Source organism: Topomyia yanbarensis, chromosome 2, assembly GCF_030247195.1.
Source record: "Topomyia yanbarensis strain Yona2022 chromosome 2, ASM3024719v1, whole genome shotgun sequence".
Taxonomy (NCBI): Eukaryota; Metazoa; Arthropoda; class Insecta; order Diptera; family Culicidae; genus Topomyia; species Topomyia yanbarensis.
In genome coordinates this window covers 328,093,347-328,118,807 of record NC_080671.1, presented here as the reverse complement: position 1 = coordinate 328,118,807, position 25,461 = coordinate 328,093,347, and the positions used below count along the sequence as shown (strand labels likewise).

The 25,461-nt window shown below is 38.8% G+C and overlaps 3 protein-coding genes and 1 long non-coding RNA gene across 5 annotated transcripts; 1 reads left to right on the top strand and 3 right to left on the bottom strand.

Moving 5' to 3' along the window:
- Positions 1–585: 585 nt before the first annotated feature.
- LOC131683847 (mediator of RNA polymerase II transcription subunit 21) lies at positions 586–1,915 on the bottom strand. The gene is made up of 2 exons (XM_058966200.1): positions 1,428–1,915; positions 586–1,372 (listed from the first exon to the last, which is right to left on the bottom strand). The coding sequence occupies exons 1-2, from the start codon at positions 1,467–1,469 to the stop codon at positions 989–991; spliced, it is 426 nt and encodes a 141-aa protein (XP_058822183.1). The 5' UTR covers positions 1,470–1,915; the 3' UTR covers positions 586–988.
- A 9,043-nt stretch (positions 1,916–10,958) lies between these two features.
- LOC131683843 (protein claret segregational) lies at positions 10,959–13,692 on the top strand. Of its 2 annotated transcripts, none has more exons than XM_058966193.1 (3): positions 10,959–11,165; positions 11,230–12,777; positions 12,848–13,692. In XM_058966193.1, the coding sequence occupies exons 2-3, from the start codon at positions 11,242–11,244 to the stop codon at positions 13,490–13,492; spliced, it is 2,181 nt and encodes a 726-aa protein (XP_058822176.1). In that variant the 5' UTR covers positions 10,959–11,165; positions 11,230–11,241; the 3' UTR covers positions 13,493–13,692. The 2 variants fall into 2 exon arrangements, with proteins under 2 accessions (XP_058822176.1, XP_058822175.1); XM_058966192.1 differs by having other exon boundaries at positions 10,960–11,165; positions 11,227–12,777; positions 12,848–13,691.
- Positions 13,693–16,821: 3,129 nt separating this feature from the next.
- On the bottom strand, positions 16,822–17,679 carry LOC131683849 (uncharacterized). Its single transcript, XR_009304576.1, has 3 exons — positions 17,555–17,679; positions 17,448–17,493; positions 16,822–17,381 (listed from the first exon to the last, which is right to left on the bottom strand). It is a non-coding gene; the product is annotated as an uncharacterized LOC131683849 (long non-coding RNA).
- Positions 17,680–20,856: 3,177 nt separating this feature from the next.
- LOC131683837 (trafficking protein particle complex subunit 10) lies at positions 20,857–24,677 on the bottom strand. The gene is made up of 4 exons (XM_058966179.1): positions 24,507–24,677; positions 22,688–24,456; positions 21,223–22,624; positions 20,857–21,156 (listed from the first exon to the last, which is right to left on the bottom strand). The coding sequence occupies exons 1-4, from the start codon at positions 24,529–24,531 to the stop codon at positions 20,927–20,929; spliced, it is 3,426 nt and encodes a 1,141-aa protein (XP_058822162.1). The 5' UTR covers positions 24,532–24,677; the 3' UTR covers positions 20,857–20,926.
- Between the last annotated feature and the right edge of the window lie 784 nt (positions 24,678–25,461).

The window sequence follows — 25,461 nt, the reverse complement described above, 5'->3', positions numbered from 1 at the left end:
TTCAAAATATATAGGAGTTTGACATTGGTGCTGATTGGGTCTCGGTTTCGAGTTGGAACTTTATTTATGGAACGATTTTTTATAACCACAATAATACCCCGATTACATTTCGAAGAAATGTATGAGTCAAATAGTTGCAAATGGCTGTACTTTCAGAATAATTGCAAATAAAACTAAATTTCTTACTCGTTTCATTCATATTTTGGCAGTGGTTAGCTTTTTCCGAGAAGATAATGAAGATTTTGTTGTAAGCTACGACTCACTTACGGGTGAAAAAAAGCAAATTGTATCACTTTGCCAGTTCATGAGCTGAATCATAGGTGTCGCATGACTAATTTTGGTTTTGCCGCAAATCGCCAATTGATTTTACACATAGATTTTTGCATTTTTTTCCGATAAAATATGTCAACTGTAATCGCGAGTTAGTTCCATATTGATAGGGAATCTCATAAAACATGGGACAAATATGCGATTATGGACAACTTATATTAAACAACATCATTCCAAATGACCACCGACACCTAATTGTTTAGCAAGACCACGAGGGACGATTGTTGAATAAAAGATTTTGAATTGTCGGTGAGATTCTATGCAGAATACCCAAAAAATGGAGAATGCCGCAAACCGTATGTTTATTTCTTTATATACAATAGGTAGGCATGATTTTCATATTTGCGCCATCATACGAATTATGATAGGTTGTAGGTATTGGGCAAAATATGGTAGTTACTTTTTTCAGTATCATCTCAGAATAGCAAAGGGGGTGCTAATCTCATTACTCTCTACGTAAATTAAACACGTGTTGGATTGACAATTTTTTTCGATTGAGTTAACTTATCGTTACGCTGCTATTTCCTAAGTATATTTATATTATCACTAGTTTCATTATTACGATATACGCATTGATAGAAGGAAACTGAAAAACTCTAACCCACCTGGTTTTTCTTTCTTGGGGACGCATCTTTACTGGCAGCACCGCTTCTATGGATCATTGTTTCTTGGGCGATGAGGAATACTGCATATCGAGTTGAGACTGTGCAATATCGCTGAGTGCGGCCTGGATCTTTTCTAGCAACATTTCACCTTTCCGTACAACCTCTTCGAGCTTCTCTGCAGAATCCTGATTTTCAATTTCAAGCCGCTTCAACGCTTGTACTTGTTGTTCGATTGAACTTTCTTCGCTTGGCAGAGATTCTATTAGCGTATCGATGTCCTTGGCACACCGTGAGATCAACGTTGAGAAAAGCTGGGCATAATCTTCCTGCTGATTTTGCAGGGGAGTCTGTGAACCAGTACGTTCGAAACCGGAAAATTTGCTCGGAACCGAACACTGCTGCAGGATTCCGATGCTGTTGCAGAAGTGCTCCGCTTGCTGAAAGGATAGATTATGAGCTTTCCTATTTCAAACTACACTAAGCTGCACTGACCTGATTCACGGTGTCCTGAAGCTGGGTTAGTCTGTCAGCCATCGCTTCGAAGACGATTGAATAATCCAGCTTTTCCTCGTCAATTTTGGAAAAAATGAAATTTCAACACAAAAAAAAAGAAAAATAAAAACGGAAAACTAATGGCCAAAAAAGAGTGCCACTATGGACTAGTACGGGCCGTAATTCCAGTTCCAGTGAATAGTATTTCTTTTAGGATAATTTCGGACAAAGATGACGAGATAGAAAGATAACCAACAGGCTGCCAAGAGATGGAATTGGCAATCAGCAAAGCAATCCTAGCACAGCGAACTAAAATCACAGATCATGTCTCAGCCGAGTTTAGCATCCGTTCGGATCAAGGGCAATCCGAGATGCTTCCGTCGGATGGTTATACTAAAGGGACACAATAAAGAATATCTGTACTGCTATACTAGCCAACGAGGAAACCAGACAGAACGAATGTGCCACTGAAATAAAAACCTCTTTTCGTGAAATGTCAAAAATGTCGGAGTGATCGGTATTCGGAGTACTAATCCGACAATGGCACTCACCATCAATGAGATATTGAGATCCGATAATCGTTGATTTCTCGAGTACTTTTTCAAACGGACGTGTTGAGTTATCCGAGTGCGTCGAGATCCGAATCGTTATGATTTCTCGAGTACTTGTTCAAACGGACGTGTTGAGTTAACTTAAGCAACAAGTTTGAAGTTTCTTTGCGGAAATTATTATTTTATTTCAAATATATTGGTGAAATTACATATCAATTTTACATTTGCGTGTTTTTTGAAAAGGGTCAAAAAGCATACTGTCAAAATTAACTTTAAGGGGAATTTCCGCACAAATCATTACACGCCGATTATAAATCACTGAAATAGACGAACGAGAAAACTTTTCTTTTTCGTTAAATGTCTCGACGAATCACGGTTAGTTCGGAATTTTGACAGTATGCTTATTGGCCTTTTACAATAAAACACGCGGGATCTTTTCCACACATTTTTATGTAACGTCACATTACAACACGCAGAAAAATGTATATAATACTATGTTCACACTACAGAGTTAAAACACGTTATAATAATTAGCAACAAGAAAAATGTCATCAAGATACCCGAATAGAAATGCACAACAGTATTACAGCATTTTTTATTGTTACATTACAACGAAAATTTAAATTTAAAATTTACAAGTCGTTAAGTGATGTAACAATGAAAAAATTTATCTTTTCCCATATATTCGGAAATCAAAAACATCGATTTACATTGTTTTTCCGTTGTAGATTTTGGAGGCATGAAGGACTGCATCATAAGTACATTGATGTTACAAGAAAAGTTGTTGTTAATAAATAAAACTGTTGTAAATTTAACGTTTCTGCGATCAATTTCGATATTCCTTTCTGTTTGGGTAGCGTTAAAACACGTTTTAACTTGTTGTGTGAACGTAGTGTAAAATTCCAAAATAATTCTCTTAGAAATCAAAAATATATATTTTTGAATCATGGCCTAATTGCATTTTTTTAGATTCAAAAATATTAGTTATTAGATTCCAAAAAAAAGTTTGTTGTTTCTACTAACAAGCCCTCATAGGACTTTGTGTAGATTCAATGATAATTTTGTTTGAATCTGTCATATCTTTTTTTGAAACAAAGCATGTCATTTGTTAGTTGAAATATGCTTTTCTTTTGAAAACAATGAAAAAATCCATTTAAATCAAAAAACTTTTTTTGTTTTCAAAAAAGGTGTAATTAATATTAATATCTTGATTATTGTTTTTCCCTCTATCCTGAGATGCTCGTATTTTGCACCGAATCCCAATTTTTTAAACTTTGCGTTAGATTGTGAGCAGAATATCAAGCCCGCATTAAATCTTTGCACCTCGTTATAGTTAAAACGTAGGTTCTAGATTTTCGGTTTTAAAACTATATTTTTAAATTTGCGCGATTACATCTCCTAAATGACCAACCTTTCCGCTAAAAATGCTGTATTAGCTCTACTTCCTCACGTTCGATGAATTTCAAAATTTCGACAGTGTAACAATTTTATGGAATAATAATAATATTAGGTTCATAGGTATTATTTGTCTTTGATTCCGCCGTGCCACAACATCCTGTCAACCGATTATTCAAGTGGAATTTTTGTGAAGACAATCGATTACGATTCTATTTCGCTTCACTTCAGCTATGCCGGTGTGGGCAAGTATGCAGCCGCTTAGCAATATCATCCCCTGCGGAGCTAAGCCGGTGTGGGCGTACTTGCAGCCGCTTAGTGGAAGGCATTAAGGCTAGTTTACAGTTCGGGAAATGGATCACGGGATTTCGCACGGGATTTGGGTCGGGATTTGATCAGGGAAAATTTCCCGCCGAGATCTCTCCAAACTGTCAAACCAAAAACGCTGCTGCTTCTTAAAAATTCAAACAGTATCCAACTTGCAGCAAATTGCAAACCTTCCAAAAATACTATTTTCCCCGTCGGAAACAATTTGTGTTGAATTGTTCCAGGCCGGATTTTTGTGTGGAGAGTTTTAAAATCCCGTGATGTTTCCCGTGGTTGAGTTTACACTTCAGGAAAACTGTCATTTTTGTGTAGACTCATTTCCCGTCACGGGATTTGAAATCCCGAGCTCCATTTAAAATACACAGGGACCCAAATCCCGTGACACGTTTTCCGAACTGTAAACTAGCCTTTACTCCAGCGGGATCAACTCCCAGTTGCACGGATCGCAACGTCCCCAAATGCTTTCATCATCAGCAAGTGCTCCGCCAAAGTAAATCGCTGAACGCCATCATGTCACCTTAATGGAATACCACCGTCCAAAGTTACAACAATGGCGGAAACATTTCGAAGTTCATTTTGACAGTTCTGCAGTGCCCGTCATTTGATTTTATTAAACCCCTATCAACCAACTATGCAGCTGTTGATAAAAAAAACATTCGTTTTGGTGGGGAAGCATGTTGCAGCAGAGCGCAATCTGTGCACATGCTCGCCGTTGTATTATCTATGATAAAGTGCGCCAAATAAAATTCACGACAGTCTAGTTCAGCCACCGTCAGTGGCGGTCGGTTGATCGTTGTCCAGCACTGTGTGTTGTACTATCATATCACAGTCTGTCTTTTGTTTCGCCAATTTGTGTTTCGTTCGTTTGTGATGATCTAATATCGGAAGGCAGGAATGGGTTCAACCGCTACGATCGATCACCTTCCCTTGTTCACGGTGAACGACGTCGTGAACAGTTTCATCAGCGAACAACGATTTCACGCTCAACTGCCAGTTTACGATTTATCAGAATGCAATCTGGTATTCGAGGGTGAACGTTCGCCGTTCAATTCCGTCCATCGTCGCGTTTACACTCCGGGTGAACAAGTGAATTATCCACTACGAACCAGCAGAATTCACCGTGAAATATTTAAAATGACCGGGGAATATGAATATTATTGCATTGATTCAATTATATCGAATAATTGTGCATATATTCACTAAGTATATGAATGTACTATCGTTTAGTCCCAGTTTCATCAATTTCTATGCACTAATAAGTGAAATATTGAAAAAAAAAAACAATGTGGTGCGCATCGAGTTCACGTTCATTTTCACCGAGGTTTTAAATAAGACTTTAAGCACTATTTAGACTCTCCGTGAAAAGTGTTGAATACCTTCCATTGTTCACGGTGGACAACGTCGTGAACAGTTTCTTCAGTGAACAACGGTTTCACGGTCGACTGGCAGTTTACAGTTTGTCAGAATGCAATCTGGTATTCGAAGGCGAACGTTCACCGTGAACAGCGATGACATTTATATTCACCACTCCGCACCAATTCCGTCCATCATCTCGTTTACACTCCCGGTGATCAAGTGAAATATCCACTGGGAACATATTTCATCGCGGAATATTTAAAATGATCGGGAAATATGAATATTATTACATTGATTTAATTATATCAAATAATTGTGCGTGGATTCGCTAAGTATATTAATGTACAGTCGTGATTCGCTGGTTGGACCACAGTCTTGTCCAACTAACGAATTTGATTCGCTAGTTGGACCCAAAGGCGTTGTTTACTTATATAAAGGCTCGCACAGAATGAAGCCAAATCTACCAATCGAACATGTCACCAGCTACCTATCGTGCAAAGTAAACAAACATACTTCTTTAGCAATGCCATCATGCGTGCTCGCAAGGGGAGTATTGTTATTGGCAGGAAAAATATTACAATAATAGGAGTGAAAAACTATTTGTTTATATACCCGCATAAATAAAAACTTTATCTGGAATCCTCCATATTATACAAAAATCATAAGTGCTATGGTAACCACATACGTTAAGGTCTATTTATGATATTACGATAAATGCATTTTCCTGTAAAATTATAGAATGAAGATACGAGTTATTGTTACAATATAGGGAATCGTTATAATATAATATTGTATGTTAGAAAAGCATTGAGGTGCTTCCGCAGGATTATTAAAAAATATATCGAAACTATTTGAATTGAAGTCACAATGATGGTAGTCGTTTTCATATGGTTCTGTAAGGTTTGCTTTAAAGAAAAACGTGTATCGTTACAATTTCCTTACAAGATTGCCATAATGTTCACCTCAAGTCGAATCGTTTGGTTACAGTTTTCAATAATCCTTTATATTGAATTGAATGTGTTGTTAAAATGAAATAACGAATCTTTGTTTATTGCACATATTTATTGGGAAAAAATAATAATTTATCCACGGATAAAGTGCTTTAATACTTTATTATTATTTCTTACCAAGCGGAAATCAGATTATTTAGGTTGGATAAAAGAAATTCCAAATTTAATTTTTGGCGTACAGGTTTCGTTTTTGGACAAAATCTAAAGATTCATACATTTCTGTAAAAGGTGAAATGAATCCAAAAGGCTGTCAATAATGTTTTACTCAGCGAAGATCGATTAGATTAATTCACATTTCATCTATAGCAACAATTTGTTTATAAGCACATTCAGCAAAATGGTAAAACCACAGATAACAGACATTTAGACTAGAACAAAAATTTTTTAAAAACCTGTGTAAACTTTCAAATTGATAAACGTTGGAAATCCGTGTTTCACTATTGCCATCTGCGCAACTGTTTGCTATACGTGTTTGACAGCTGCACTCTAACTGCATTGTATCGATCACTGCGCCATCCACAAACGTTTGCCAAACGTGTTTCAGACGTCTGATTTATTCGGATTCTATTCAAATCGAGCCTAAACGTCTGTTATCTGTGGTAAAACTAATCATAATCAAATTTCGTATATGGCAAAATATATCACATCGTACTGCCGTTTAAGAAGTTCTGTTAGTAGTAAGGAGCTTCACGAATTTAAGATGGACTTCTAAAGAAGGGCTAATACCATGTATTGCAGTCCTAGCAACTCAATAATTTCAATCCTCCTCTAATACCCGAGCTTATACCTTTTTCTTAAGTGGATCAATGTAAATGTATTACATTTTTCGTATACATCATGAGTCTTTTTAACATCGTAAGTACACAGCTGCCGAAAGTTGCTACACCTGTGAAGACGAGGAGAGATGGTCAATTCTAATAACGGATGCATCATCCAGATTCTCGATTTGCCTAACCAACCAGATTCAACGGTTTATAGATTATATATGAATGTATTGTATCAAACACACGGCTCACCATCACCGAAAGGCTCGCAAACCTCCTCTTAAACCAATTCAAGGAAAATTAAGGGAAAATTTGAATTGAAGTTCCAACCATATACGGTATGCTTCGTAATTATTCGGCTCTTACAATCATGGTCATTCGTAATCATCAACAGTTTATTAGTATATGTCATGTCGATTTACCCTCTTTCTAATTGGCTAGATTGTTATGAAGACCAAAATACGTTCCACAAGATTACAGAAATAGCTCAATTGGTAAAAGCGGCAGTACCACCACCATAAGATGTCAACAACCGAACATGGAGGACGGCATGCAATCAAATCACAGATTACCATAAATCGATAGAATAAAAAAAGTTATTCGAACTGATGAGGGGGGAGGGGGAAGAGGCTCTTGGGTGATTCAGAAAAAAACATTTATAAAGTTCTTTTTACATCAGCCGCATTTGATAGTGTCGATAAAGTAGTTTATTATACACACTCATCACATTTTGCCCATCGCATAGTGTCACTCGAAAACTATAACTGTACTATTCGAGAAATGGTTATCTGTGGTTACAATACACCAAATGATCGAAACGATTTGTGGTATAGTACCATGTTTGTTTTGCGTCACGATTTGTCATATTGCAAAAAAACATTAAATGAATTGTGTGTAGTGTAAGATTATACTAATCGCACAGCATGGTGAAGAAATGTTTATGGTAGAATGTTTAATGTACCTTATGTTATATCCAATAACAATGTAGTACCGCAAAAATGGATTATAAGATCACCATTCCCCTTATAATATTCCCTAAAATTTGTTTGAAGAAATTGGCATTTTTGAATGGTAACGTTACTTAACGACCTATTCGGCAAATGGTACAAGTGGCGCTGACCATAAGTGGAATAGTCAATATGATTGCCGGTAGCGTTGGTTTATCGTTTCGCTAATGATAAGAGGAAACTTCAGATAATGGTTTTTTAAGGTCCAAATACCATTGCGGTTATCTTACAGGAATGGTCACCAAATACTCGGGTATTTACTTTTTCTCATTTCTTATATTGCTTACAAAAATCAGCAAGTTCACAAGAACGTGATGAATGCATATTTTAATTGATTCAATGAACCTCTACAGTGCCATTGAACGACTATCAGGCTTATTTTCCCCTTTTTGTATAGTTGATAAATTCACAAACGGAACGTTACAAAACACTCTATTATCTAATTGCGAATATTATGACATTCTTGTTCAAAGATATTTATGGTAAGTGATTTCCTGAGTGTTGCCAGGTTTGATGAAACGTTTTCATTACAAGTGACGAGACTCGTGACGTCCCGAAATATTCTCTCCAGCGCGATAAAAAACAAATACGGCTTTGCGTCGCTTCGGTTCCTAGGCATCGGTTATGCGTCTAAGCCGCATTGAAATGGTACCCCTTAAACAGAGGTTCCTGAAGGGTATCGGATGGTTACCGGAACCCAGTAAAGTTCAACCGTCAAGGAGCCGGAAATCTAGCTGGTTCTAATTCGTTTTCCGGCACCAGTAACACAAGCGATTCTAACTAGTCACTCCAGCACCCCGTGGAATTCTAACAATTTCGCCAGGCGCCAGTTTGACGATATAAAATGAACTTTGTTTACTTTCGACAAGTTTTGATTCGAGCCAACAACATCCAGCCCTCTTAAGAATGTATCCTGCAATATGGTACACTAGATTACGCTCTGAGTCATCGAACACGCTAGCGTCAAAAATCTTCAGAATACTCCAACTCCACAAGATCCACCTGAAAAAAGGAAGACATTTTAGACCAAGACTATATTTGGTACCACCTGGTTTACTTTTTCTTCCATCTGTTCATTATACTCTTTTTGATTTGAACTGATTTTAACCATTTTATATCGTCCAACTTGTAAGATGATGAAGGAATTTCAGATATGAACTATGATAAAGAAAGCAACTTCAAGTTATCTTTATATTGACGAACAGTTGGACGTTATTCAAGCAGTGTTGTTGCAATAAATTTACACTAAAATTTCAAGTGATAATTAATTTCATTTTCTAATAAACAATGATTCAGTAAATTAGCATTAATGTGAAATGCGTGGAACAAAATGATTTGTTAAATAACATTAAAAAAATAAAAATCAACACATAGCCAACCCTAGTTACTGTAAAAGTCTTGTTTTGGTATTATAGTATAACATTGGACTTCACTGCAAATGGTAATTATTGTTCTGTCACAGTGATATGGTTTCCGCTTAAAATAACCTGAAAAATTCCTGCGTTGACTCAAATCCTTTGAATAAATTTAAACGCGTTATTCATTGATTAAATAGCATTCAATAAATCAGATTAAATAATGTTTGAAATGGTTTTCGCTGGGATGTTCCGTTTGCCACGATAAAGTTACTTAATTTTTCATTCAGTATGAATTTATTTTGTGATTTGATCAAAGTCACTCAAAGTTACAGCAAATATTCCGGTTGCCAGAAAAAAATAAATAGTCTGTATGCCACGCAGTGTTGCGCATTCCTCTGTACGGGACTCTATATTGTATACAGACTCTAGTTGGACCGACTGACAAATGCCAAAAAATCTCCAAAGGAGATGTTGGCAGTGTAAACATTGAAAAAAATCCAAACGATAATTCTATTTGCTTCAAACAACTTGAAATCCATATGAAGAAGAAATACTAATGTTATCACGCGCACACATACCTATAAACTGTGTATGCGCACACATAAGTTATATGTGCGTATTATTATAGAATCGGGTTTTAAGTGCCTTATAGTTATGAAATGTGAATGTAAGATTAATGTCTTGTAAATAAACACATTAGGTTTATGTGCCAGCAAATAGTGTCTATCTGCCTCCGCTAATTGCAAAAATCTATGTGTAAAATCAATACGCATAACGTTTACATTTCTTTAAGAAAAATGCATCTATTCGCATCTCTAAATATTGTCACATTGATTGTCAAAGTAAATCTGACACGAGATTTTGACGTTCAGATGCTTTTTAGTTGGACAATGGTCCAACTAGCGGAGGTCCAACTAAAAAGCGGTCCAGTTAAAGTGTCCAACTAGCGAATCACGACTGTACTATGGTTTAGTTCCATTTTCATATAGTAAAAAACAATTTGGAGCGCATCGAGTTGAAGTTCATTTTCTACGAGGGTGTAAGTGTGCCTTTGGGTGTAATATCAGACCTAAAAAGTATTTTTTTGTGTGAGGTATACACGTAGGAGCAATATGCGTAAACAAACGAAATATAATAGTATCAATTCCCTAAATAGGATTATAAAGGGATGTTCAGGAGCGTTTTATTTTGTATAGGAGTTTCAAAGTAGAACTGGAATTGAAACATTCACATCCCCAACAGAGCGTTTTGTTTTATAATTTCGAACAGTTTTGTTTTAAAATTTAAAACTGTTATACGACGCCGTTCTATTTATTGCTGATTTAAAAACACTTTTAGAACTGCGTTTTAAATACTTGCAAAGTTTTCAGCACAGACACTAAGAACCGATAGACTGGGGAAAAATAAATTTTCTAGTTTTAAAATTTTCAGTTTGATATTATAGAACTGTCAAAATTATCAATCTAGAGCTGAAACACTCCTGAACAAGCTCTAATGAATCTGACCAAACCTTCTTTAGCAATTTTCTCAATGTTTACATTTTACAGATAGGCCCTTTTCAAATGTTTGGCTAGATATTTTGATGCTTTTTCTGAGATCCCATCAATGAGTTCTTTACAAGAATAGTGAAAGCAAGGACAAGCAAGTCGTTGGTGAAAGTAGGTATATGTCATGCCTTCTCACTTCTCCTTTAACAGTTAAACATATTAAGTATATCCAATGCTCGTCGCTTGGGGCGCTGTGCTGCTGACTGGTTTGAGTTATTTGACGGTTACTCTGTACTGAGTTCTCCAAACAGCGATTTTGTAATTCGTTGCATTTATCACGACGCTCGCTTCAAAAGAAAAACGGTTAGGAGTATTAATTGAAACGTAAACATAGATCGAGGAAGTATTGATTGAAAACAGTTTTTCTACTGAATTAAGCTTGAAAATCTCGTTCAACGCTCATTTATGTAGTAAAATCGTACGGTGTGTGAAAATAATTGAACCGATTACAGTGATTGGAAAAATCAATGAAGTTTATTTTCAGAAGCCAGTGATAAAAATGGAGTCAAAAATACCTAAGCCAATGTTTGTCAAAAAGCCCACTGGAATGGCCAGTTTGCCAGGAAATGCTCGTTTGCCCTTGACGGATTTGTTGAATGTGCCTTTGGAGTTGGACTACAATGGAAAACGGGTTGCCTCGCCAGAGCTTGTGCGTGTTGCTACAATAAATAAAACAAAGATGCGTCGAAGTCGCTCGGCTATCGATCTTAGCAGGCCTAACTTCCACAGGCCGAAATTTGTTCCAAACTTGGAATCAATCCCATCTACCAAATTGCATATTAACTCGGCTACTGTGTCGCAAATGGTTAAAAACAATCTGGTGAAACAGGTTCAGAAACCCTCGCAGCTACGGAGAAGCCTTTCCACCGGAGATTTGACAACAAAACCGCTGCCCACTTGCAACATCAACAGTTCCGTGCAACAAACTCATATAAAACGACAGTTGTCAACCATCAGCAGTACACTCCCCGCAAAGGCTACTAAGGTTACTGCTACTAGTACTGCGACAGGGAAGGTGTATGGTGCCAAACCAACCACATCAAATACAGCCACAGTAAAAAAACTGCCAATGACGAACAAGCCGAAAGTCGGTCTGGCCAAATCGTCAGCGATAAATTCTAGTGTGTCTAGTGAAAAATCTACCGTGTCGAATGGGGGAGCCGGGAAAAAGAACATAAGACAGAGGATTCCTCCGTACGATTACAAAGCCCGTTTTAATGATTTGCTTGAAAAACACCAATTGCTGAAAACAAAGCTGGATAAGCTGACTGAAGCAAACAGTGAGTTAGAATCTTTGCCGCAGAAATATGACGATTGTCTTAACGAGTTGAATAAACTCAAAAAAGAACACGAGCGATTACAGGAAAAACATCGCTCGGCTTTATGCGAAAATGAAAACCTTAAATTGAAAAATGCGTCACTCTCGTCCAATCTCAGCGAAACGGAAGCTGAGTTAAGCTCCCTAAAAAAACAGTACACTATGGCCGATGATGAACGAACGAAGCTACGCGAGATGGTCAAATCTCTGCAAGAAAAGTCATCTCTTCTGGAGGAGAGAAATGAGTTTCTCCAGCATGACAATAACAAAAAATCAGAACTGCTTTTCAAAGCTAACATTGAGCGAAAAGATTTGCACAATGCTGTTATGGATTTAAGAGGCAATATACGAGTGTTCTGTCGAGTACGGCCGCCGCTGGCATCCGAGCTGGATCGGCTTGAATGTGTTTGGAAATATCTAGATGAGCAATCGTTGGAGATTTCCGCCTCAGATGGATGCAGTAAGCGCATGGAGTTCAGCTTCGATCACGTGTTTCATTCGAGAACGGCACAACAGGATATTTTCGAAAATGTTGCACCGCTGATCCAATCTGCGCTGGACGGGTACAATGTCTGCATATTTGCCTACGGACAAACCGGCAGTGGTAAAACATATACCATGGATGGTGTACCCGACGAACTCGGTGTTATTCCGCGAACGGTGGATCTGATTTTCAACTCCGTTGAAGATTACAAACGTCTTGGCTGGAAGTATGAGGTATATATTGTGTAATAGTAGCGTTTATTGTTGTTTAAAGTTTTAGATAACATTTTTGTCCATTTCTCAGATAAGAGTCAACTTCCTTGAAATTTACAACGAAATTCTGTATGATCTGCTTGATTCATCTGGTACTACGAAAGACTTAGAAATTCGAATGGCGAACGCGAAAAACAAAACCGAGGTATACGTGTCTAATGTAATCGAAGAAACGGTGCAATCGAAAAATCAGTTACGCCAACTGATGGCAACCGCAAAATCAAACCGAGCGACGGCGGCCACTGTTGGAAACGAGCGCTCATCGCGATCACATGCGGTTACAAAGTTGCAGCTAATCGGAACGCACGAAGAGAAGGGCGAACTGAGCGTTGGATCGATCAATCTAGTCGATTTGGCTGGATCCGAGAGTCCGAAGACTAGCACCAGGATGGACGAAACCAAGAACATCAATCGATCCCTTAGTGAACTGAGCAACGTTATTTTGGCGCTGGTTCAGAAAAACGAACACATTCCATATAGGAACTCGAAACTAACGCACCTACTTATGCCGAGTCTTGGCGGCAACTCGAAAACGCTCATGTTTGTAAATGTTTCGCCATTCCAAGACTGCTTCAACGAAACAATTAAATCGCTACGATTTGCGTCACAGGTGAATGCGTGCAAATTGCAGAAAGTTCGCAAGAACAAAATTCTCAACAATTCCAGCATGTTTTAGAAAACGTATCTTTGTTTTCATTTCGAGCCAGTCAGTTGTTCAGTTTTATAAAAACATTGGTTCAAGTTGTAAGTTAAATCTATGTATCTTTTATTGCATTTAAACTCTATTTATGCGACTTTCTTTTAACCAAGACCAAACCCTCAAGACTTTCATTTGAATTGTTCAATAAATATGTACTCGTAATGCTAACAATATACCTTAATTGTCATTTGGTTTTATCACTTATCGGCAACGGTTGAGTGAGAAGAACCTGGCATTTCTCCATAGTTTGGTCGAAAATTTGTAGGACTAGGTTCAGAATAAATACGATCACGTTCAACACAAGGCTCGTATAATATAAAAACTTCCACCATTTAGTTTTGCGGGTTTTAGGCTTTTTGTTGCCTTCCAATATAGCACGAAGAGGAAGAAGTGTAATCTAGAAGAACGCGCGTGTTTACTATACGTTCTAAAATCTTATTCGATGATCTTACCACCAAAGTAGCTGAAATTGATGTAAGTGTTATCAAAAGATAGAACATCACCCCAAGCTCTGGTCCAACATTGATAAGCCAAAAGAGTTGCTGAAAATTGATGGCTAATATCGTCATCAATCCAGTGAAGCTGTGTACATCTATCTTTTGAATGATATCCTCAACGTCTCCATCCTTTTCGGCAATTTCGTGCTGATTCTGCCTTCTATCTCTAAGCGGTATGTTCTCAATCTCATCACTGACACGGCTCATGTTTTCTTTTCGATAACACAACAGTGGACTGCTGTTTATGTCGGGTGAGAAACTGCAACTGCACACGGAACAAAGCGAGAGAGGTGATTGCATTTCCTAAATTAATCGATAAGATAAAGGTTTTTGTTGTCTGCTCCTTTGTTTCATATATAGGTCAGTTTACCAGATGGACACAGCTTACAGCAACTTAATCAAACCAATTCGGTATCTAATATTTCAGGATTTAAAAGAATTGATTTACCCCTGTCATTTGCAATCGATAACGAAATGATCGGTCAGGGTTATAGTAAGTTTTTAAAAGAAGAAGAATCCATGAAACCGGAGATCTTACAGTGAAAAATAGTTTACGTTTCTGACTTTGGCTGTACTTCGGATATTTGAATAAGCTGGCAATCCTAAGCGAGCAAGTAGGTGGATTAGTCCTCGGTGTGATCAACACACTGTTATCTCATGCAATGAGCATTAGCACGCGGTTGATCCGATTCACGTTGCGGAAACGAAGCTGCGCAATGTTTTAAAACGGAACGCTACAGAAGACTAGAGTAAACCAGCAAAGGTTTTGCGGTCTTCTTCGTTATAATTTCCTCACAGTGTGTAACCTGTTTAACAGCACATCTCAACAAATGCTCAGAGAGAAATTGTAGAACATGCTCGGTCTACGGTTCAGAATTTTACGAATGCGCCTGATTCGTTAGGAGCAATCGTCATTCCTGACCAATTGATGCGAACTGTGTCTGGAAACAGATTTCTTTTGGCAGATGTTACCATATGGACAGCGAAAGGGCCTTAACGTTTGGGACACATGATGCTTTGCAAAGACGTCGACCTCCAAATATTGTGTGATGGACGGGACCTTTGATAGCGTTCCTGGACTCTTCCGTTAAATGTTTTACATCCATGGCTCATCTCGCCACGAACATATTTTTCTAATTGTTTACATTGTTCATCAAAAGTGAGAATTTGTACCGAACTGTTTTAGCCAAGGTATTTAGAGCTCTAAAGGTGATTCGTCTTTGGTAGTAACTAGGTGAGAAGCGAGGTAAGCATGCAACTGGCTGCGGGGGTGAAAACTGACAGCAAACAACTTTGTGTGCAAACTGAAATCCAAGCAATCATATATCGAGACGAATGTTTCATCAGTAGTAACTATTAAACAATGTTGTTAGCTGTCGTTTTTAAAACCAGCATGGCCGATCGGCGTTTTAGATAATCGTATCAACCGAGAATAAAAACTCCTTGGTTTTAGCCAGGCTCATTGAGGAAGCTGAAATAATCAATATTGATTTGGCACCAACTGTGATATTGACTGATTTCGAGAAGGCTATCACTAACGCCTGCAAATCCGAATTTCCGGACGCAAACCACTCTGCTTGTTTTTTTCACTTGAGTAAAAACTTGTGCAATATATGCAACAACACGATAGGATAAGATCGTTTAATAACAAAAGGATGAAAGCTTCAGCGAAAAAATTAGGAGCTGCATTACAACTGCAAACGACAACTCCTGGACTGCTGTTCGGATTTATGGAGTATGTTGTAAACGAGTTGTAAAGGGGCCGTACACTAATTACGTAAGGCTTTTTTAGAGATTTTCAACCTTACCCTCCCCCCACCCCCCCATATAAGAGTTCGTAAGATTTTGGTGAACTCCCCCTCCCCCTACATATTATCTTATCATCAAATAATAAGATAGCGAAAACGATATGTATAGAATTATTACAAGAAAACTCATGACAAAATTTAACTGTAATCATCTGCAGAATTTTAATTGCATGCCAATCTCGCCCAGTAGAAAGAATAACTGTTGTCAGATATTCAGTAACTCCAATTTGGTCCACATGATGCTTTGCTATATTCCACTTCCTTTGAATCTATTTTCTTGTGATGTAGAATTTTAAAGAGTTTATAACCTCTTCTGGCATGAATTTAATCTGAGTTCCAGCTGTGACGCTTATCATACGCATAGCTCCGAGTTAACCATCTTCGAATTTTCTTGAATTAAAATACAGTTCACACTCTGGAAATATTCTACATTCAAGATCTTTGACAATCGCATGTTGGAACATTTTCCAGATACCTTGCGGATTTGAATCGAATGTTTGAAAAGAACAAAGTCGGTCTAACAACACGAAGGGTATCAACACTTCTTAACTTGTAAGGCATAGTGTGACTCCAGTTCCCGAACAGAACAATGTCCAACCAAGAGCCAAAAAATTACTCATATTGTTTGATATACAAGGATTATATGGTACAAATGAAAATAGTTCCCTTTTCTTATTAAAAAGAATTTTTTCCTTATGGATTTCATGTTTTAAACTTGTTTTATGATATTACATTGCGTTGCGTTGCGAAGCACGGTGTTATTCGTAGATTGTATACTAACGATTATCATGTTGCGTATAGGTAGTTCAACTCATCTTGCTTGTAGGATAAATGATCGGGAATGAACTTTATCTCTTTTGAGTTAAGTAAACCAATAACATGAGAATCGTTATTGCCGGCCACTACCATCTTCACCGATACTTAGGATAGGGTAGGAAATGTTGATGTAAGACCTATTTAAGGAAGGCCACCGACTCAGCTTCCATAGGTATTACGGAGTTGGATTAAAGGACAGGTATAGGTCTAGGATTCGCCACAAGCAGGCAATGCGACCATGAAATTAATATATTTTTATGCGGTGGGATGGTTAGTATCGGAGTGCACGTATACTCAGAGGAAAGAGATATTTAGTTATGTTTTTCGTGTGTTTAAACTCTGGATGGCCGGCCATCGAGAGTGGTTGTCCCTAAACTGCTGCAATTTGATTTCCAAAACAGCCGGCCGTTGGAGTATTGCTACAACTCTAAGCCATATCTAATTTTTTTTCGAAACTATCTAGTGTTAATTGTGAAGACTAACAAAGTGAAATTAGGGCTTGAAAAGTTGGTCAACGGGTTTAGGAACCTTCTCTGGAGTTTTAAGTGAAGATGCTGCATCACGTATGTGTTTTGTGAATCAGTGCTCATCAATGTATGGGGATGCCTATCAGTTTTGGTGTGATTGCACGGGTGTGGAGAATTACTACTTCCGAGGTTTCTTGGTAACGCTTTGTCATTGGCGTTTGTCGGAGGGAAAAAGATGGGCTATCGACGGATGATCAACTCGCGGAACTGTTCGGATCTGGAAACATCAGTGAGCAATTCTGAATAAGGATAACTTACGAGATTAAAAATTTATTTGTGATACCTCAGCCAATGGGCACGGCAATTATTCCCCGAAAACGGATCACTTTCTGGAATATTGAGAATTGATTATTCGTTTGTTAGACTCTAAAATGAGATTGGCCTACGTACGGTCTCTGTCTGGAAGAGTAAAGAGTCAAGCATAGAAAGTGAAAATAATGCGAAATAAATCTACTGCACGAATAAAGGACGTAGAGATGCTGCCTGAAACGGTCTTCGCGGGCAGATCAATAAAGGGTTCAAATTTTAGTTAGAGAAACAAATGTGGTCATTGACTGTTATGTCATTTTTGCTCGAAACTGAAACTGACACATACTGGTTGCGCTTCTGGATACGAGCCTCTCGAAACTGTCATTTTTATATAAATGTTGTAAACATTAGAGCGAGCCCAGCGCGACCAGGATTCGCCTCGGGGTTTTCTAGCAGCAACGACACTAGTTGAATCACAAAAAGGCAAAAGGTATGAAAAAATGGAAATCTCTCACTTATCTGCAATCCTGACTGGGTTGTGTCCTCTTGCTGGTGAAAATGTCCCGCATTTGATCCGCAAATGAGCCGGAAATGTCTGTCAGATGGTTGCTTGATTTCCTACGGATTGTGGATCTTGAGTTGGTTGCTATTTTCTTTTTCCTCCTGTATTCGCAGAACACTCTGCTAGCTCGACATTTTGTCCTTGAACCGTATACACGATGTGTGAAAAAGCACTTTAAGACCCATCCACAAGACAATCACATCAAATTTTTACTTTTCACTTGTTTTATGATATTACGTAAGAAAGGACTAACCCTCCCTCCCATTCAGATAAGAATGTAAGATATTTTGAAATTCCCCCTCCCTCCATATGCCCTTACGTAATTAGTGTATGGCCCCAAACACATGCGTCATGGATAGAGCACGACAAATAGTAAGAGATAGGCGAGTTTCGCGTGCTGAGCCGCTTTATGCTCTAGAAATCTGGTCGATTTTCGAGAAAATACTGAAAAATATCCCTAGAACAACTAACCAAATCGAGGGTTGGCACAGTAGATGTAACGGTATAGTAGGAACGTCGGAATTGCAAATCGAGTATAACTACACGAAATGGCAAGTGTTGTGTATCAGCAAGTATCAGTTGTGTACCGCAGGCAAGAAGCGGAGGACTGCATGCCAGGAAAACGACGCCAATATTTAAAAAATAGCGCTAATAGGCAGAGTTACACTACCGAGGATTATTTGCAAGCGATTGCCGCATTATTGGGTTCAAATGTCAAATAGCATTCTTGTTTTGGTTAGTAGTTATAAATATTGTAACTCGTCGAATGATACTATTTTTCTTCTCCTTCTTTTTTCTGCCGTCGTTTGTGGAATTCTTTTTCATCCTGTAATCTCCGCTTTACTTCCTCCTCTAGCAACGCTTTTTTTTCCTGTAGACTGCGGACAGAAACGGATACTCTTTCATCAGCTTCATTTGGAGCACTGAAAACTGATATACAAGTGAAGTTTTGTCGTTTTGAAATGTCACCAGCAAGTAGCAACTTGCCGCTAACCAGCGCTGCGATCGGCCCGCAAACGCTCTACGGGTCGTGCAAACTTGAATACAATGGTGATTCACGCATGCGAACCTGTATGCTGTAGTGATTTTCAACGTATTTTCATTTAAATGTTTACACAGTTTTTCGGAAAAGGATATAAGGAACTTATATGTCTGCTCTCTGTCTTTGGAGCGAGCAGTACGGATGCTAGAACTCGTGCTTGAGGCACAGACTAACAGACAACACTATGAGAAAATTCCTTAAACAATTATCGATCCGCCAATTTTGCCGGACTCCTAGCTCCACCTTTTATTCACAGTCCCAAATACTCATTTGCGAGTTAGTTGGGTTTGGGAACAATTTTTCGCTGGTGATCTATCCCTCATATACTTTCCCATTTGTTAGTGGCGCCGTCATTGGCTGGTCCGCCACCGAATCGTCTATGCCTGCTGTTGGCACACATACTGTGTTACAGTATACATGTTCGCCTTAAATTTTGAGCCCAAGGGAACGATGTACAGTTGTAGAAAGCTCGGTTCAAACTTCCGTGTACATACAGATGCGCACGACTCAAAATGAATCAACGTTAGTGTTGATGAGTGAAGAGAAAGAGACTACTGGTGCCGCGGATCTGTGTACATACATGGCGTTCGACTAAACAGACGAAAATCGTGCACGTGTTTTTGTATGAATTAACGTGTTCAAGGATGTACAGGTCGTCAAACGGTGGGATAACCAAGTTCTCCCAAGTTTCCTATCTCATGCCTCCACGCGAGTCTAAGTCTTTTGATGACATTTAGTTCTTAGGCCGGCGACGACTGGGTGCTATCAGCCTTCTGCCGATAATAGCAGAATGAGATGGTGCGAATAGATCTAGTCAAGATAACATTACCGTAAAAATGAATAGTTGATCAGAAATCAACCCCAATAAGACTTTAATCTGACAAGTATCGATGATCACGGGTCAATACGTACTGAAAACTCGCCGCGTCTGTTTTTATGAATCTAATTTCGAGTTCCGTTATTGCTAAAAAGCTCGTGCATCAGGTTAACAATCATTTATATTTGCCTTCCATGCTCGTTATTATCGCTCGTATAACATCTCGCGCTATCATAACTCTTTGTCTGTATAATGTGTTATCACTCGGCAGCTTTCAATTCAATAAATATATCGTAGAGCAGAAGTAGCGAAATTTATTTAAATACTGTTGCAATAGTGATCCAGCCCATTACGCAAATAAGAGTAGCTTCCCTAGGCAATACTCCCACGGCCGGTTGTGTGGAGTTCAAATTGCTTTTGTTTAGGGAACATAGGTTACTCTCGGTAGCTGGCTGCCCAGAGTTTAAAAAGAACCAAAAACTAAACAAGATTTTTTCTTCGAGTGCTCGGGTACACGAAGTCTAACCTAACAACTAGCTAATAAACTATGCTTTACGGGTCGCATCGCTTGCTTGGAGCGAATCCTAGATATTATACCGTTCCAATCCTCCAAATCCGCGACACCTATGGAAGAGTCTGATGAATCGTCGTCCTTCCGTTGAGTAGGTGGAGCATCAACACTTCCCGTGTACCTTATCCTTTCCCGTGAACGATGGAAATGGGGGCGGATGGCAATGATGGCTATCATGCTGTTGAAGTTTTAATATGGGTCGGATTGGTATTTACCATTTCCTAAGTAACTCTTATTAGATAATCAGTAGTCAAACATGATGAAGTCAGTGTGCAATCCGCCAAAATCCTCGTCGGTTGTACACGAATTAGGTGTTTAATACGAGCACAGAACAAGAAAGCACCACGTGGTGTTCGAGGTCCGTGTGAGAATACCAGAAACTGGCTGGAATCGAAAAAAATCGTTATTGTTATAGGTTACAATTGAAAGCCTGTAGCAAAATATAGACATATACGCTTATAATATATTTTATTAGATAAAAAATGTGTTGTAATAAATAACAAAAATAATGAAAACACTATTTAGGCGTCCGCATTGCTACTAGCAAGAACGTGTATTTGCATGCTCTTGGTCGAATTGTAAATCTGTCCCGGCGGGAACGGTTGTAGTCGTGGATGGGCATCTGGTTTAGATTTATTGGCCGAGATGTACTTGGACAGTCGAATGTTTGGCAACGGCAAAAATCCAGCCGTCAAAGGTAGCACGTCTAAAGTGATACTGTGACTTTCGACTTCTTCCATCGAAATCACTCCTAGATATGAAAAAATGCATTTTAAGTCTGGTTAAATTAGACGAAATTAAGCGTGTGTAAACAAACCTGCTGTTCGACCAACAACCACCCACATATTCTGATCGGCTAGTACTTCATACATTAAATCCGAAAACGGGTTAGCATGTACTTTAGATATTCGGAGATTCAGATGACATACGGAGTTTACTCGGCACAACTCGGAGGATGGTTCAATTTTGGCGCAAATCGTAAATAGTGTGGTGTAGTCCATCACATCGAATGTGACAGTGTACGGAATGTAGTAACGATTGTCCTCCGGTAAATTAACGTCAGCAAAGTTCATTCGATAGTCAACATGAATCACAGATAATTCGCTCTCTGCTTTCAGTGCCTCTACTTGTATTTCGTAAAGATACGATATCGATAAGCCTTTTGTCATGATAATCTCATTTTGGGACTTCGGATTCACGTCGATGATGGTTACACCTTCAGCAACGCATGACATGGAAGCATCTTTGAGGATAAGTTTATGCTCACTGACTCCTTTCAGAATAACTTGTAGAAATTTCCTCGAACCCGATGAATGCAACCGACAGGAGGCAGTCAGTGCCGGCAGGAAATGAAGCGGGATTTGGATTTCATTTCGACTCCAAGGAACCTGGAGGATGACTTTTTGCTCAATTGGTTTTTCCTCTCGTCTACCGGGTAGATCACACAGAGCTTCCAAATCTACGGATCGTTCTTCGAACGATTGAAAATCTTGCAAACTGATAATTAATTCGCGTTGAAACGCTGCTTTTTGGGTATTTTTATGCGAACTCGATGAAGCGAGTCGCACTTTAAGATTTTTCGAGCATTTCAACGTAATGTTAGCATCTTTAGGGAATCGAAAACTGCCTCCAGAAATGATAAGCTTCACCGGTTGTTCCACGCCCGCTATGAGGTTCATAAAATTCAAAACAGCCGAGGAAGCCTTGGTGATTATTTCGAAACCCGGTAGCGAATTGGGGAGGCTCTCGGTTAAGAACTCAACACTATCGATTTGAATAGCCAATTGTTTGAAGGACCAAGCACCAACACGTTTTGCTTTAGCCTTCAGCTCGATTGTGTTCAGTCCCGGTTGAAGAAGCAATTTTTCATTTCCAACACAATTCGTAAAATCTGAACGCTGAGTGGGTGAAACCCTGCGTCGAGTACTGCTCGTTCTCCGAACTGGTTGCTTTGCCTTGTTGTTGCAGGCCACTGATGCACAGCTTAAAGTGTCGTCTTGCTTATAATCGAGATGCAATGTGAAGGGTAAAGCGGCTGACAACTCAGATAGCGTAACTTGTGATAGCGGCGATTCGGCACTTTGCTTGGAATCCATTTCAAAGGAGAGCAGAATTTGTTCGCAATTAATCTCGCGGGGAAAGTTGCTTTCGATTTTTAGAACGACTACGATTAGGTCATCTTGAATTATGGACTTCTGTGTTACGTAAATGTCAATAATCTGAAAAAAGAAACTTCACTATTATATTGCGATTAAACTAGTAATCAAAAAGTTTCCACTAACCTGAAAATGATCCTCCAAAACTGTAATTACATTCAATGCATTGATGTCGGTATTTCTCAACTCTTTCAGCAATTTCAGTGACGAAAGAAATTCCCCAAAATAGAAAGATCGCACGAGTGGTTCCAAATCTAAGCAGCACGAAATAGCACTGCACGTTTTGGTATAATTCACGCTATCATCCATTTTCTGGTAGCAACAAGCTAGCTCTAACAGTGTTTGACTAGCAAGATAGTGCCAATTTTCGCTTTTCAGTTCCCGCAGCAGGTCCGTAAAGAAACCGACCGCTTTCTGAGGTTCATTGAGAGTTATATAAAAGCTTCCTAGGTCAAGTCCAACCAATCGAGCGGAACGCAGTCGGGAAACATGTTTATACGTGCTGATTGCCAACTCACTTAGTTCCAGATACAACTTGATGAACGCTTGATTCGATCCCAAAGCTTCTTTCAGACTGTCGGTTGCGGACTTCCTAGGTTTTCGAGCCGGAGAATGAGACCTTTTATCCTTTACGTCGACCTCAAGCAGAGCACTGTTTCCACATTCCGGTATAGTGTCGCCCATTCCGGCTGATAAGTGAACAACTGTGTGAAGTTGTTCGGAAGTCGGAGTTTGCCCTGGTAACAAACCGCACTGTTTGCCCAAGCTGTAAAGTTTATCCTTAGCTAGGTTCCAAATTGGAGCCGAATATTGTGAGCATTTGTGGATATCTTTCGATTCCTGAACTTTATCGCACAGATTAAGGACCTCGAGTGAACAAACAAATTCCCAGCAAGAGAGAGATCCTTCTGGTGTCTCCAATTTTAAAGCTTCTATTTCCCGCAACGTTGAGAAAAGAAACGGTAACAGTCGTTCAGCAATTTCCCATGGCTTCCCGTTTGCATCCAGCAGCAAACATTGACGTTCGAAAAGGTAACTTCGAAATTCTAACAAATTGACGGACTGATTGATGATCTTCTTGCGTGTTTCCTCCATTTTCGCCCGGTGAGGCGAAATGCCGTGGAAAGCATAGAGAGGCTGATCAAAAATGTTTAACCATTTCTGTTTCTCTCCGTAGACCGAGTTAAGAATGAACTGAGAGAATAGAGCATCTAACTCATCATACTGTACCAAAGCTTCTGAATATTGACCAAGCATTTCAAGCACAAAGGCAAGTTGTTCCTGCAGTAAGAAATAATCTATAAAATTCCAATTCTCCTGAACTCGATTCTCACGATTGGTGCGAATCAAATCCTCATATTTAACGATGTTTTTGTTATATCCTGTCAGCATCAAGTGACGAATTCTTTGTAGTAGACAACGGAAAGATTCCGTGGCTTTCATTTCAAATTTTGTCGGGTTCAAAATCGATAAACAACGATCCCCATTCTTGGATGCAAAATCTAACCGAATCTTATCAAGAACAGTCGTTCGGGGAAGAATATTTTTTGATTTCTTGATATCCAACGTCTCAACCAGCACGATCATCCAGTCGGTAACATTGTAGCTGTTCAACGTTTTCAACCACTGGTCAATCTCCTCCTTAACCGATGCGCGGTAAGCTTCGACGTCGTTGCACTCCGTTACGAACAAATGCAGGACTGGATGATCTACGATATCCCAGTTACCAGTGTTATACATCTCCAACTTCGACGGATCGAACGGCTTAAAAGTGGCCTCGACGCGAACATTCTTTACTGGACGTCCGTAGGACCGTTTCCATTCGGCAGTGTCCGATGGTAACGCGGCGATAATATGCGGTTCTAAGCTTTTGAATAGACGGGTGTCTCCGGAATCTGAAACATATTTTTGAATCTCACAATCTCTATGCTTTAGTTTTACTTACATGTCAAGATAGGTTTGCAATGCATATCCTAACGCGGTAATTCCGTTTTAGAGTAAAACTTGATTTAAAATATTCTCTTGTATCATGCACTATTGTAATAAATGAAACTCCAGCATCAAACTGGAACAAGTAGAGCACAGTTGATGTGGTCAAAATTACAACAGCTGATTCTTGTTTATTCCTTTTGACGTTTTTCGATCGTGTTGTTGATCTCAAATAGAGCTGCCAGACGGCTTAACAAAAAGAACAGCAAGCAGCACGCTCATTCAAAACTATTCATAATTTCGGTTCTTTCTACTCAACTGCAAAAAAAAATCACACTACCGGAAAAGTACCGAATTGTTACATTCTTTTCACCTTGTTTTCAGTGCAAAGTAAAAGAGTAAAATCACATTAGCAACTTTTGTTTGCCTGAACTAGACGTTTGGTATAAATCACTCAACAGTTCGAATGTTTTAATGTGATTCCCAGAGGCAGTAAAGTACGGATACATACTTGTGGACTAAAATAAGCTTACCTGGACATATATCGCTACCAGATCGCGGTTTCGACGTATAGCTCGCAGTTGCTACTGAATCGGGTCATTAAATGAGAAAAAAAAACTCTTTTTTATTACATACATCGATAAAGCTGATTTTCGTGATTGCAACAATGTATTTTTCCAACTCAGGAAACGTGAAAATAAAATTTTAATTTAGAATAAAGAAATATGTTGACAGTCTGGATTTGACACTATCAGAAGGATTTGACATTTCCAATTTCACGACAAATGATACCCTGTCAGAAAAAATGAACACATGTTTTCCCGGTTTTCCCGCATGGTTATTTTTATTTGACATAAACACCACCCGAATAGAAATGTACTGTAACAAAACCATAATTTTCACTGTGACAGTACAGTAATTTTACAATAATTTACAGTAAGTTCTAATGTTATGTGACAATGAAAAAACAA

What these genes read in the sequence shown, in the direction of transcription:
- LOC131683847 (XM_058966200.1), bottom strand. Translation starts at nt 1,469, where the DNA reads ATGGCTGACAGACTAACCCAGCTTCAGGACACCGTGAATCAG. An exon ending in TTCAGGACACCGTGAATCAG is followed by an intron (nt 1,373 to 1,427) that starts GTCAGTGCAGCT and finishes CTATCCTTTCAG; the next exon opens with CAAGCGGAGCACTTCTGCAA.
- LOC131683843 (XM_058966193.1), top strand. Translation starts at nt 11,242, where the DNA reads ATGGAGTCAAAAATACCTAAGCCAATGTTTGTCAAAAAGCCCACTGGA. An exon ending in GTCTTGGCTGGAAGTATGAG is followed by an intron (nt 12,778 to 12,847) that starts GTATATATTGTG and finishes TCCATTTCTCAG; the next exon opens with ATAAGAGTCAACTTCCTTGA.
- LOC131683837 (XM_058966179.1), bottom strand. Translation starts at nt 24,531, where the DNA reads ATGCATTGCAAACCTATCTTGACAT. An exon ending in TTGCAAACCTATCTTGACAT is followed by an intron (nt 24,457 to 24,506) that starts GTAAGTAAAACT and finishes AATATGTTTCAG; the next exon opens with ATTCCGGAGACACCCGTCTA. An exon ending in GGTTGTTGGTCGAACAGCAG is followed by an intron (nt 21,157 to 21,222) that starts GTTTGTTTACAC and finishes TTTCATATCTAG; the next exon opens with GAGTGATTTCGATGGAAGAA.